The sequence below is a fragment of the Brachyhypopomus gauderio genome, chromosome 1, assembly GCF_052324685.1.
Source record: "Brachyhypopomus gauderio isolate BG-103 chromosome 1, BGAUD_0.2, whole genome shotgun sequence".
NCBI lineage: Eukaryota > Metazoa > Chordata > Actinopteri > Gymnotiformes > Hypopomidae > Brachyhypopomus > Brachyhypopomus gauderio.
This window is the reverse complement of record NC_135211.1, coordinates 28468588-28482645: the sequence shown is the minus strand read 5'-3', so window position 1 is coordinate 28482645 and position 14058 is coordinate 28468588. Positions and strand designations below refer to the sequence as shown.

Here is a 14058-nt window from a genome sequence, read left to right as displayed (position 1 = left end):
CTTCCGCAGACGCCACAGCAGAACGAATGTGCCTTCAAGGCCAGTTCTGCAGGTGTTCTACCAGCCAGCCACATTTTACACACAACAGCTTGGGCCATATGGTCCACACAAAGAACAACGCCACATTGGGCAGGAGGAGCACTGGGCTCATTTCTCTTCCAGGACAGCAGGGGGAGCTTGTTGTAATTTGTGGAGATGCATCAGTCAAAGGTGCCCAGGATCCAGAAACTCAGTAGACACAACTTAGGAATGTTTGCATTAAATAATAAAAAAAATAAATGATGCATGCTTTATCCAAATCCTTACATGGAAAAGAGGAACATGGTATAATCCCAGACATGTTTTCCCCATCAATTCTCACAGCAGCCTCTCTGACAGGGAACCCATCAAGGGAGCCATTCACTTACCACATGCACGCAATGTGTCCGCCACTTTTCACCACAATCCCAGAAAGAGTGAGAGTGAGTGAGAGAGAGAGGGAGAGAGAGAGAGAGAAAGAGAGAAACTCATACTGAGAGGAAACATATCTAGAGACAATCTGGCTGTAACGGAAGGAGATCGTCACCAGATGCTCAGAAGCATGTTGAGTTTGGAGAAGCTCTTAGTCATCTACAGTGCGGCCGCGACTGGTAACGCATCTAAAACATAAACTGTAGACATTTTCACCCCCCCAACCCCCTTGATGACCCAGTGTTTAACAATGACAGAAACCTCTGATGGACAGATATAGCACAATGATGCTCAGGCAAACGGAGACCGAAGAATCAGAGAAGAACTTGGCACAAGAAAAATAGTTTCAGCGAGAACGGGTCCGGGAAACAGAGCAGAAGCTTTTACGGAACCACGTCTCTTTTACAGAAGCCAATAAACGCCCTGTTCACTTAGCCGACAGTGTGCTAAGCACGTTCTCCCAATAAGGGAGAGCGGAGACGTCGTTGCTTTGAGCTCAGTGCCGAGAACAAAAGAGAAATCAGGTCATACGGTGGTGTAATTGATATGCGTGCCACTCCCCTGGGGAGCGCCGTTTCATAAACAGGGGAAATTGACTGGCTAGGACTGTTTATTTCCCTAGACTGATTAACCCTGCTATGCTTCTGATAGGAATGGCCGAAGTGGGAGAGATACAAGCAATGAAAGCTCACATAAAACCCACCAAGAGGAGATTCAATTTATAGATTATCCTAAACCTTTTCAGTCAGGCAGTGAAATCACCGCCTCCCGGTAAATTGGCGCGTACAGTCCCCTGCATCCACAGCCAGGCGGCCATTGTTGTGAATGTCATGCTGAAGGATCGTGGGTAGAGTTTTGAAATGGATCGGTTCCCTTAACTCAAACAGACACCAGCTTGTGCTGATTTTGGCAAAAAAAAAAAAAAAAAAAAATATATATATATATATATATATATATATATATATATATATATATATATATATTAATTTGGAAAAAAAAAAACAATTTGACATTCTGAGAGATCAGCGATGTTTAACGCACTGACCTGTACGGTGCTGCACACCCGTATCATTTAATGGGGCACGGTGGGCCTGGGTAGAGCTCCATAGAGCTCCAGAGTGTCCCAAGAGGCCCTACAGAGCTGCCAGCTGCCTTCAGCGGTGAACCCTAGGGACCGTAGGGACCGTAGGAACTGGGGTCTGAGGAGTGGGTGTGGGTGGAAGGTTTGGAGAAATATCCCCCCAGACTGCTACATTATGCTCCTGTTTCAGCAAGCTGCGTAACCTCTGTGCAGTACAGGCTACGGTGGTTCCAGTCCCCACCGTTGCTGAACACACCCCATGTGTGTGTGCGCATGTGTGATTGTGCGTGTGTTTGTCTACAGGTGTTCATGTACACGTTTCTCCATGTATAACTGTGTTTGAGTGTGTGCGTGCATACATGTGTGTGGTTGTGTGTGCATGTTTCTGTGGGTGTGATTCTGGACTCAGCAAGCAAGCACTAATGACCACTCATTACTCAGACTTCATAAAATCCTCCCAGTGCCTCGAGCTTCAGAGAGTTCACAGAGTTGATTACAGTTGTTGCTCTGAACTGCATTTTAACTGATAGGGCCAAGCACAAATAATCAGTTATTTAGCATTCTAGAGGTTTCTCTTTCTCAAATTTGCATTCTGCTGAACATACTTAAGCTCTATGAATAAATACATAATTATTAACTTACAATTCACAAATCACAAAACCATATCATGAGAGCAGTATTAAGGGACAATCCAAGAACATTCACAACATCAGGAAGGAACGTACAAGTATGGACAAGGGTGCGTCTGCCTTTTGGGGAAAGTACGATAAAGCCTCAAAAACTCCGCAGAACTACAGTGATTTACAGACCACCCCTTTCATCTAAACACCCTCGGATCTTACGAGCTTACCCCGACTCAGTCTGCCCTGAATATTCATAGCTCCACCCCAGGGCAGGCCCGACTAATCGAACCAGAGTCAATGAACCCTCAAGGAATAGAAAGATTTCTTCTCCAACAGTACTTCATTTTGCTCTCTACATATTCTGATCTCTTTTTCCTATTATTTTTTTAATTAGCATAAAGAATTAGAGCCATTGTTTTAGTAAATTAATATTAATCCGTATTCTTTAAAAGCATTCTAACTGCAGTCTGGACTACGATCAAATTCACCCCCAAAAAATGCGTAAGTTGATAAGTAAGCATGAATTTAAAGAATGAAAGAAATGTTTGCTTGATCTTTTGAAGATTCCTGGTGCTCCTCAGAGAACTGCCTCTCCATGTCGGAGCAGTCTGGCCACAGCCACAGTCACTTCATTATCTCTGTTAATTCCCCATGTGTCTAGCTAATGCAATTATATGCAAACAAATACCTGCCGCCGTGACACTTTTTCTTCCCTGCCACACTTTGTCTCTGAGTGAAAGGCACGTTTAATTAGCCTGCCTGGTTTACAAGATACAGTTTCCACCGTCTGAATATCCTACTGAGTTCCTTCCTGTTTGTAGGCCTATTACTGTCTTAAGACACACACACACACACACACACAACCACATTAAATCACGTATTAAATAAAGTTAAGTAAATTAAAAATAACAGCAAGGACAGGAAAGCAAAACTTAACTTGTGAAGATTTATTTTTTGCGACTATCCACACAGCATTAGCATCATGAAGATGATAGCATGTAAACCATGGATTAGCTAATAAGGTCAGGGGAAAGTTGTGAATAGCTGCATGTGTGCTATTCGTATGAAGACACGCACACACACACACACACACACACACACACACACACACACACACACACACACACACACACCTCCATTCCATCTCACATTGTGTTGCCAAAACAATCTCAGACTTGCAGGAAAATAAACACAGTGAAATATGAAGGCACCCACCAACAGGGGCCAACACAGAATGCAAATGCATAACACTGCACCACCAATCGATGCTTATGTAGTCACAGATCAATGGCAAAACCTTGAATAATTTAACCATAATTTGATTCGCTCGAATGCAGAGAGTGACTTAATTACAGATGTAAAGGCAAGTTCCTTTAAATTAGCCTCCTGACATGAGGTTCTAAATCAGAGCTCCTCCAGTACATCCAGTGGACGCACAAGAACAGGCCCCAGAGGAGGAGGGCCACATGTGGGAGGGGCCAAGTCAATTCCAAAATGCAGTATCGACCAATAACACATCAAGCTGAGTGGCTAGGTGTCAATCAGTGGATCCGCCCCCTCTGTATCAGAACAGAGGTGCTAGCGATGTTTCATTCCCACTTCCAGGAAGGAGGTAGGTCTGCAGAGACCCCGTAACCCGTCCAGCAACGAGGGGCTTCTTAACGAGCCGTTGCAGTGGAGAGACCGAGACGAAGGGCGTCCCCAGGGTGATGTTAGCACCACTACTGCTCGAAAGGCTAAGACAGCAGCTCTCAGCACCAGCTGAATGCACAGGTCAGGGAGGGTGTCCCCACAGAGAGTGTCCCCACGTTGAGTCATCAGATGAAGGCTTCAGTCGCTCAGGCGTCGGTATGTTCAGGATTTACTGTAGTGGTAAAAGTGCTACGAGTTGCCCTGCCCCTCCTTTATGGAGCATTATGGAAAGAAATCACCCTTTCGAGCATTGAACTGCAACAAGTGTCTTCTAACACTCTGCTGGCGGTCTGTCGAGAACTAATTGTTAAATTGTCATGTTTACTTTTACCCTGAAGGAGAACAGTGGAGAATAGACAAACATAATAGAAGATGTAAGCTGATCATGACACCAACACACCACGCTTGCTTTAAAAAAATAATAAAATGGGGTGATTCTGGATAATTCAATAATTATGTTTGATGGTGGACAAAAAGTCATGTAGTCCATTAAAATAATTTTTATATAAATATTTTGTGAGTGTATGAATACATATTCACTTCCATGGTGAAAATTTTCTATGGCATTTGAACGTATTTTTTATGCACCACTTCACTAGCACGGTTTCATTTATAGTCAGTGTTGAGCTTCATATACAACAATGACAAGGGTAATAAACACTTCTCAAATTTGGTGTAAAATCATACGTTTTTGTTTCCATTGTCCAAGTCTTCTGCTTGTGGAACAAACTGTTCCAGTTTGATTTTTGTTAGATTTCAGCAGTCTTGCCTACATCTCACTTTTGTTTTGTCGTGTGCAAGCAGTGGATGTACATCCTACAGAAAACCTGGCACGACAGCTCCGTATTCTGAACGACATGGCCCGGGGCAACTATAACAAAAACTGCCCCTGTCATCATCCCTGGGGAAGACACACACAGTACCCGTACAGCAGAGAAACTGCACCAGAGACAGAGATGCTGGTGTACCACTAGGTAGAAGAAAGCTCCCGGACATCACGCGGACTAACACGCCGGTCAGGCGTGTGAGACGGTGCTTTGTTAGGCAGATGAGGTCGTAATCAGGCTGCCCTTGGCCGTGAGAAAGGACAGAGCTATGGGAGACAACCACACTAATCCACTGGGCCAAGCCTCCAGCACACTTCTCAGGGTGTTTCTGGATGAGGGTCTCCAGAACTGGCATATATATTTTTAAAACTAATCTATGTTAAACAACTGTAAAAAAGTGGATAAGTGGCCCAGCTACCAGGAACCCTATATCAGGAGAGTTGAACTGATGTGACTGGACTCTTTTAATTAGCCCCAGAACGCAACAAGCCAAGTAAAACTTCATTAGCGAAACTGCTCCAAGTGCTACGCGCTGCCTGTACAGATCACAGCGTGAGGTCTATGTGTGGTAGCACACGTGAGGTGGTAGAAACGAATATGCCTCTCTCTCAAGGACTCACGGTTTGGGACCGAGAAACCTGAACAGGGTACAATTCACGCCTGTCTTTAAAAATCGCCATCTGAGCCATGGCCGTCTCGTGTGAGTTTTCGTGATCTGTCCTTGGAAAATGCAGCAGGCAGGCATTACATTATATAAACAAGCAATGAATATTACCAACATACATATGCATGGCTTAGCCCTTCACTTATGAGTTTGGCTCCGTTTCATTTGGAACGTGTTTCAGAGTGCTGTGAATACAAGGAGGTATTTCACTTTGCATCTGGTCACTGCTAACACACATCATTCAAACCAAAAAAAATAGGCCAACGAAAAAACAGGAAAAAAAATAAACAGTTACAAAAATACGATTTTAAATGTTACGTGGAATTAAATAGGTCACGTAAACCTTAACGCTCGTGTTACTGCCAAGCACGATTTCAATGTTCCCCTAGACATAATTAAGTTCAGAGCGTCGACAAGTTACTTTCTGCAGACTGAAACGATTATAAGCTCAAGGTGAAACAAGACAGCCATCATTTAACCTTTTTAGGAAAAAAATATCACCTCAAACCCACAAGGCCCACAGCTCCACCTTCCACAGACCTTTAGTTGAAAAAGAAATCTGTAACTTATAGACGTCCGTCATTCTTATTTCCAAGAGTCTGCAGTCTAATACAGCGGGAGTTTATGGAGACTTTTCTCTCATTCCAGGGAGGAAGGGAAATGCCTTTCACCTTAAGCGCTTTTTTCAGTGATGTCAAATGAAAAGTGTACATCATCTCTCCCAAATGCTTTGTGTCATAAACGTTTATCTGTCACCGATGCTTTCCTGTTCGGCCTGCTGTGGAAGTGATCCATTTTGAGGATCAAAATCCGGACTAACCGAGAATTAACCGAACTTTGCTTTCTAATTTATCTTCCCCACGCTGAACAGCTACTGCGTTGGCATGAAGACTAAGAGTGCCATGTGAAAGCAATCACTGTTCCTCACACTACAAAGCAGTGCCTGCTAACATCATCAGGCCATCAAACCCCATCCACACAATAGACCGGTCCCAACGTCATCCAGGCCAAAACTCTCTGTCAGCACCTGGAGCTAGTGCAGTTTTGCTGTGGAAACAGAACGCAACGGTGGATTCTAAAAGGGCCTGGAGACCCAGCTCGGTTGGACGGCATGAAATGATTTTAGGAGAAACTCCATTTGAAAGGGCCTTGCTGCTCTCCTAAAGGAGAAAGCTGCTTCTGATGGTGCCACTGGTAAAACATCAGTGCAGACAGGAGGCAACTTGCCCACAAGTCAAATAATAACCCTTTGAGCACACTTCTGACATGCACTCCCATGCAATTACAGCAAATCTGAAGTTTTTTTTTCACTTGCACATCAAAACTGAACGCAAACTACCATTCAGGGACCGGCGTTGTGTTTTAGCAAACAGCACATGTTTATGGAAGCGATGCGTTTGTGATTCATAAAAAGACTTTGAAGAGAGATCGATTACGGTGGTCTCAGCAGGGTTAGTGGAGGGGGGCTCCCCCCTCTGCACAGCTCGGTGTGGAGGGCAGGAATGTGGCAGGGGGTGTATCTCATCCACCCTGTGCGCTGGAATCTCCCTTTACGTTCTCACTCTCAGAACGCGGCGGGTAAAACGTCTGGACATGACCGATGTAGCCTTCTATTATACTCAAAGATAACGTTTCATTGTAAAATAATCGCAGGTTATGTTACGTGTGGTGTAGCGGGTAGTGAGAATGTGAGTGGATATAGTGGTAATAAGAAGAGTTATATAGTTCTTGCTATCCATTTCATAATGATCTTGTGGATTAGTAAAGCTGTATCAAAAAAACAGCTTCCTTCAACTCTGGACTCTGTCAGCTCTGTGGGGTTATTCAAGATGAATTTTTTGTTTTTTTGTATACACATGCATGTAACAGAATGACATTATAAAACTAAAACACTGGACTGAGCCACCTGAAAGACACACAGCATTTACAGCACCCCCTACTGGGTATACACACACACACACACACACACACACACACACACACACACACACACACACCCACACACACACACACTATGTAACGAAAGAGTCCTACAATGTCCACAAAATAAGCAACAGCAGGGCAAAAGGTTGTTTATTTTAAGTGATATTGTCAAGAACAGCGGTTACGTGTTTTCAAAGATTTCACAATTGAAAATTCTCAGACTATTGTGAAATTTTTTTAGAATAAATGGTATTCTATGATCTAATTTCAAAAATGTAGAATTCAGAGCTGCAGGGGTGGTATGGTAATATTAATAAAACAAATGATTTGATGTAAAAACAGCACACCGCTGTCCTTCCACAATCGTAAATTGACTGCTCGGTCAGGCCATTCTATGTGCTCAGTCAGGCCAGTCAACAAAAACTGCAGTGAAACCTGACGGCAGCTCACCAGAGAAACAACTGGTACCAGCACTAATTGAAATTTTGCATGCAGAGTGACAATGGAAGGACGGCGGGCAGCATGGATTAGGTGCCGGGTGGGAACGGAGCCTTGATGAAACCTACTGAGGAGGCGGGGGGGATTCAGGGTGGGGTGTTGGGGTGGGGGGGGGGGGGGTGTTGGGGGGGGTAGAGGTGGGGTGTTGGGGGGTCAGACAATCGGCCCGCATCTGCTCAGCTGCCTGATGGACAAAAACACCACACCACGAGTCTCCACTCATTTTACCTTTACCTAATCCTGTTTCAGATCCCCCTCAACACACACACACACACACACACACACACACACACACACACACCCACCCAACCCTAATGCCCTGGCTTTTGTTATCCTTCCAAAAAAAACGAATGCAGTGTGTAGGCTTAGAATTCAGCAGCCTACACTCTGTGTACAGTTGGAAGCAGACTGCCTGCATTTACATTTGAAAGCAGATTATTCAAACTTGGCAGGCATTTTAGGACGGAAGTGTTGATATCTGGCCGAAAACAGCTAGCAACAGTTATCAAACAATAGCTTTAATCACTACAGCCTCAGTATGTGTTCTTCAGACTGCTATGGCAATAGATCACAAAAGCTTTGCTGAACAGTGCCTTCTCACAACAGCACGCTAAAACACATAAACGGGGACTTATGGGTTTTTACGGTGTTTAGGATTCAGTGTAATCTAAAGGCTGTCACTTAGATGTTGTTAAATACAACTGCTAATTATGATCTGTTTACATTAATAGCCTTACCCAGTTTAAGACTATTATTACAATGAGCTAGAATTACCCCAGTCTTTAAAAACACATAAAAGGTCACGAATGACAAGAGATATACAAGCTATTCACTACAGTCAACAGCATTTCTGAAAAAAAGATTGCCGTGGTCCGACACCACTGCATGCCTGTGCGCTTTTGTTGACATTTTATGACATCGGGTCTCCAGACATTTCAAATCACCCACATGGCCATGATTCATTTACAGTCAGTTGTGTAGCACTGATACAATTACTTTGGAGACAAGATCAGTAAACATCATAAAGTGTGCTCAAACTCAAACGAAATGCAAGGAATCTTATGCATGGAAGTGTGCAACTCAGATGGAACAGGGGAGTGCATAGAGCCAAACCAGACTGTGTACGCCTGCTGTCTTACCTATAAAAATAACTATGTGCCAATGCTTTATGAAGGAAATACCAAAATTGCATAAAAATATCTTAGACCATGATGATTTCTAGACGTTTTTGAGGTATATTCCAGACCCATACTGATGTACCAATCTTTTTTAAACCATGTGGAAATATGTGAAACCAGAAACCCTCATTAAAAAGCAATATAACGTGCCAAACCTGACTACCAAGAGACAAATCACTTAGATTTAGAGAAATACAATATTTCTAATGGCCTTAATTGAGATGTAACCTTGTCACATGTAATGAAAAGTTATGGAGAGGGTACTGCACACATCTGTATCACTTCCCTTTCTTTCCAGTATAAATGTTGCAAATGTAATTGTATACCATTGTCCTTGATCCTATAATTTACTAACATGCTCTGCTATTTATTGTACTTAGACAATTATAATGTTTCATGTACTTAGGCAAATATAAGAAATCAACAGATTTTTACGCATTGTAATTATTTGTTCTCCATTTTGGAAATTCATCTGTTGAAGCATCAGGAACAAATTTCACGCAGTACCGAGTTCAGGGCAGAGCGTTTGGACGTGAGAGACAGAGGAAAACTTCAGCGTCACCGAGACGACCGCCATTCTACAGCACACATCCAATAGCTCGCCTATTGGTCAAAAGCTGTCTGCCTTATCTCTCTGTGCAGCCCTTAAATGGAGGCATGGTCTAAAATGAGGCTGGGGTGACCTAGTGCCGTGCCTTCACACTACTCGCAACGAAGAGGAGCTCCACAGGCAAGCCCTGCACGGGCAGACACATCCAGCCCATAATAAGCAGCGAACCCATCCTGCGACTCAGAGAATCAGTCTGTCCGTACATACAAAACGACATCAAACACACTGCAAATGTCCTAACGGCACAGTGGCCATTTGATGAGGGCCACAGTTAGGCTGAAACACTGACCCTTTCATTAATGTCTTACCCATTCTGAGTTTATGTTAAGTGATATAGCTTTGCTTTAATTACTTTAAACTGTGATATTTAAACTGATCATAATTACTGTATCTTTTTTTAAAGTGATTCTGACCTTATTTTCACCTCTTAAATTTACATATGGTAATCCAATGCTTCAAAGTCATTGGTCAAAGTGCTAGGATGACAGACAGAAGACAAAAATCACTGCCAGTATGATGAATTCACCAATATAGAAACAAAAATCACTGCCAGTATGATGAATTCACCAATACAGAAACAAAAATCACTGCCAGTATGATGAATTCACCAATATAGAAACAAAGATTGCATGTTAACTACAGAATTGCTTCATATTCCATTGCAAATAGTATGCAAAATTAATTCCGAAAAACAACCTTTCAAAATATAACTGTATAACATTATTGTAATACTTAGATACATCTTCATAAAATATAACAAGGTGACATTCAGAGGAAATGTGATGCATGTTATGTTAGCAATAAGACTGCTGTAATACATAGATTTTGAATTCAAAATTAATCAGTATAAATTCAAGTGCAAAAAAATAATAATACATCTTGCATGCACTAATACAACACTAATAGTTTTTACACGATTGTTGCAGAATTTTATGAGGTCTTAGAGGGCAAAGGACATAAAGATGATCATGTCTTTTACAAGGGTCCGACAACAGCAACAGAAAAGACGGGGGTGTTCTCAGCACGCGGCTGTTTCAGCAGGGCCTCAAAGGGCCTTCCGACGACCGCGGTGTACGAACGGAAATAAAATGAGACTTTGACCTCGAGTGGCACCTTCCACGTGTTCACCGTTATTAAATGTCTTTATTTTAAAAAATAAATAACTCACCACTGCATCAATTATGTAAATAAGCAGCAAGCTGTAAATGTACAGGCAATAATACAGCACTGATTCAGGTTTGTTTGTTTGCTTGTTTTTTATTTAAAAAAAAACAAATCTTATTACCACTGTTACACATGCCAGCATGATAATTATCCATTTACATTTAAATTCCTGAAAAAGGTCTTTCAAGAGTTGGCTCAAGAGTGTCTTTCTTTGAGACAAAACGCCATGACCTCTTTCCAAATAATCAACTTCTACTTAGACGTACTTGAGGCGTTTGAAACCCAAAGTCAAGTATAAACAGTGGTGCGGTGGAAACTTTGCTGTACTCGCTTTGCGAGAAATGTCGCAGTAAAGATGCGCTCCGGCACTCTGGCCCGGTCCTGTACGTGGAGAAGCCGAAGGGGTCATCTTCCGTCCGCAGTCAGGAGTGTAGCACTGTGTGTTGCATAGATATGAGTCATAATGCACTACAGTTTTGTTGTCTCTTTAAAAGGAAATCTACACGCAGGGCCTCAGGGGGATTTCATATGATCACAAAACACGAATATAAATAAAACTATTCATTGATAAACTCATCTTTATTCTTCTCAAAATTGATTTTTCCCAATGTAGACTACTTTTTGAAATACCATTTTTATGCGCATTCTCCAAAGTACTTTTATTCCACAAAATAACACTGCGAATCACCAAATGCGTCCCACTCTAATTTTTAATTATATTTTTTGCTTAAACGATATGGTATCACGTGTAACAGACCACGGTCTACAATAGCCACTAGTTATGGTACTGGACACGGGGGAGCTTTTCTACCTGCATGTCTAGATTCTGTCTGCCAACAACCAGGAAACGCAAATCCCGACTGGGCCAAAGGCACTGAACTCGTTTGCGTGCCCGTCCTCCGGCCACAGTGGGACCGCTGACTAATGTGAGGACCCGCTCATTGTCCAACAGAACATGCTGAGCCCAGCATCCCCGCTCCCGTGATTCTCACACTGACACTAGGAATAGTCAGGAATACCAATTCATACCTTTAAAAAGCTTTCATTTCTACACAAGCGACACCACCGTTTCCTAGCGAACCTATATGAGGAGACCGGTTGAAGGAGAACCACGGAGCTGTAAATACAGCGAGCGCACAACCTCAATAAAGTGGAGGGTGCGTTTCACATGTAGCACCTCACGTAGACCAGACTGGTGAGTCCCAATCAAAACAGCCTACCTAAAAAGATGTAACGATGTTTGTCAAAGGTATGGTTTAAACTATTTATTCTTGTTCAGTCATCTTATTAATTCCTATAATTCGGTATTTATTTACACATTGCTTTGGTAAATATTTCGGAAACGATATTCAAAACCTAACGTGCCACAACCACCAACTCTCACTCTCGGCAAGATGCTGTTGTTCATAAAACCAAGGAAACAAATGGCTTACCTTCAATAGCCAGTGCTGAAGGTAGTATCCATAAAATCCATAGGATATCCATTCTTGGTTTTCAGGGCGAAAATATAAGAAGTCCAGACATTCAAATAAAACGAGCCCTGAAAGCCATTGACAGCAGACGCTGGCGCGGAGCGGTAGTCTTGCACGTTCTGCTGGGTGAATGCGATGCCATACACACAGAACTAAAATCCCAACCAAGTTTGGACCAAACCAAATTGAGCAGACAAGGGGGCCCGCTGTAACGTAAGATTAATCGCTCACAATATTACTAAAATATATAGCGGTGTCCAAAATCGGTAAATAAATATTGTATTTTCCATGATGGCTCTATTTATAAGAAGCTAGCGAGTGCGTTTTCCATTCTTGTGGCTATAAAAGTGTGACACAAACCTACCCCGCGCCGAAATCTCGTTTTCCCCTTCTGTCAATCAAGAGAGGAGAGTTAATGTTTGGCTTTATATTTGGATGGTCGTTAAAATGTTTAAATATTATGGAAAGCTTGGGATTGAGAGTGGATGGTCGTGGTGCTTGTTTGGATAAACAGTGGGCGTTGTTTTTGTGTTTTGAGAATCCTGTGTCCTCAGGTAAGGTGACTTACTGCGATCACGAGAGATAGCTTGACCGCGGTGTAAAACTTAGTAACACTGTATCATACTTCAGATTTTCTTTCATTTGTCCAGCAGGTGATGGATTTTTTTGGCTTAACTGTGCAAAAACGCATTATTTTTCTATTTTCTGAATAAGAATAATCATTTGTGTGAAATATTTCACTGTCAGCAGAAAAACTGGTCAGATAAAAAGACGGGGTCCATTAAGCCATATTTGAATATAACGACACGGTCATAAGCAAATAACACACGACGTCGCTTACAACCTACTGATGATATGGTTAGAATTGGGGGTGGGGAAGGAAAAATGATATATTTATGTTCTCGCCAGTCTATAACTGCAGGGGAAGAGGTGGTGGGAAAGCTGTATACAGAACTTGACATCAGTAGTTAAACGACTTCTGAACACTGCTTTTCACCTTTAAAGTAATGTAGCTTACAGCGTCGAGGTTTGTGTTTCTCTGTCACAATGACCCCAGTTCCTTACAGTAATAAAAAAAAGAGGAAACATCGTCTCTCTTCTGGTATCCAGCTTGTGATATAAAGATAAAGAGAAAGGCATTTTCTGAAATGGTTAAAGACCATAATTCATACCCTCCTTTGTGCCACTGGGGTGCTTGAAAAAAACGATGCAGTCTCGTGATGAAAGAAGCATGTTATTTTCCAAATCACCTATTCCAAAGAAAACATTTCTTGGCAAGAGGTGCAGGTTGTCTTTGTTCTGTTATTATAATATATACTGAGTAACTGACCTTATGCGTCTGCTCTACCGTTCTCCACATCATTTAGCTTCACCCAAGATAATGTAAAATGAAACAATTTGAAACAGAAAGGGTTGCATTATCATTTGCAGAGAAAAACGCAAATATAATAATAATCTGGGTGTCAGCGTTCAGTTCTCGGGGGTAATACATTTACAGGGGCAGCTCCCAAGCATCATGCAATGGATACCTGGTCCCAGGTGACTGTAACGGGAATCGTACCACACATGGCTTGTGTTTAACATTATGCACTTTCAGTCGTGAAACAGACTTTCCTGCTTAGACAAAAGTACGTGAATAAGTGTCTTGTGGAATTTTGGTGAATACGTTCCACATGGTATCAAAACAAAGCCACTTGTTACCTCTGCCAACACGTCGGCCCTAAGTGGGCCTGCGCTGAATGTGGTCCTTGTTTTCTCTCAGTGCCTTTCACAGCTGAATTTCCAGGTAGTTGTAGCAGCACATCTTCCCTCGTCTTCCCTGTTATTTGGCTGTGTTTTGTCATTTTGAAAGGAAGCGTCGAGAGCCACCCAGTGA

The 14058-nt window shown here is 42.4% G+C and overlaps 1 protein-coding gene across 1 annotated transcript in view; it reads right to left on the bottom strand.

Annotated features, from left to right (window-relative positions):
- The window catches only part of LOC143518652 (ephrin type-B receptor 2-like), a 55128-nt gene extending 42698 nt beyond the window's left edge, over positions 1 to 12430 (bottom strand). Inside the window, exon 1 of the mRNA XM_077011706.1 lies at positions 12144 to 12430. Coding sequence (XP_076867821.1) covers positions 12144 to 12195 — 52 coding nt within the window. The 5' untranslated portion in view covers positions 12196 to 12430. The remainder of the gene's footprint in view (positions 1 to 12143) is intronic.
- Between the last annotated feature and the right edge of the window lie 1628 nt (positions 12431 to 14058).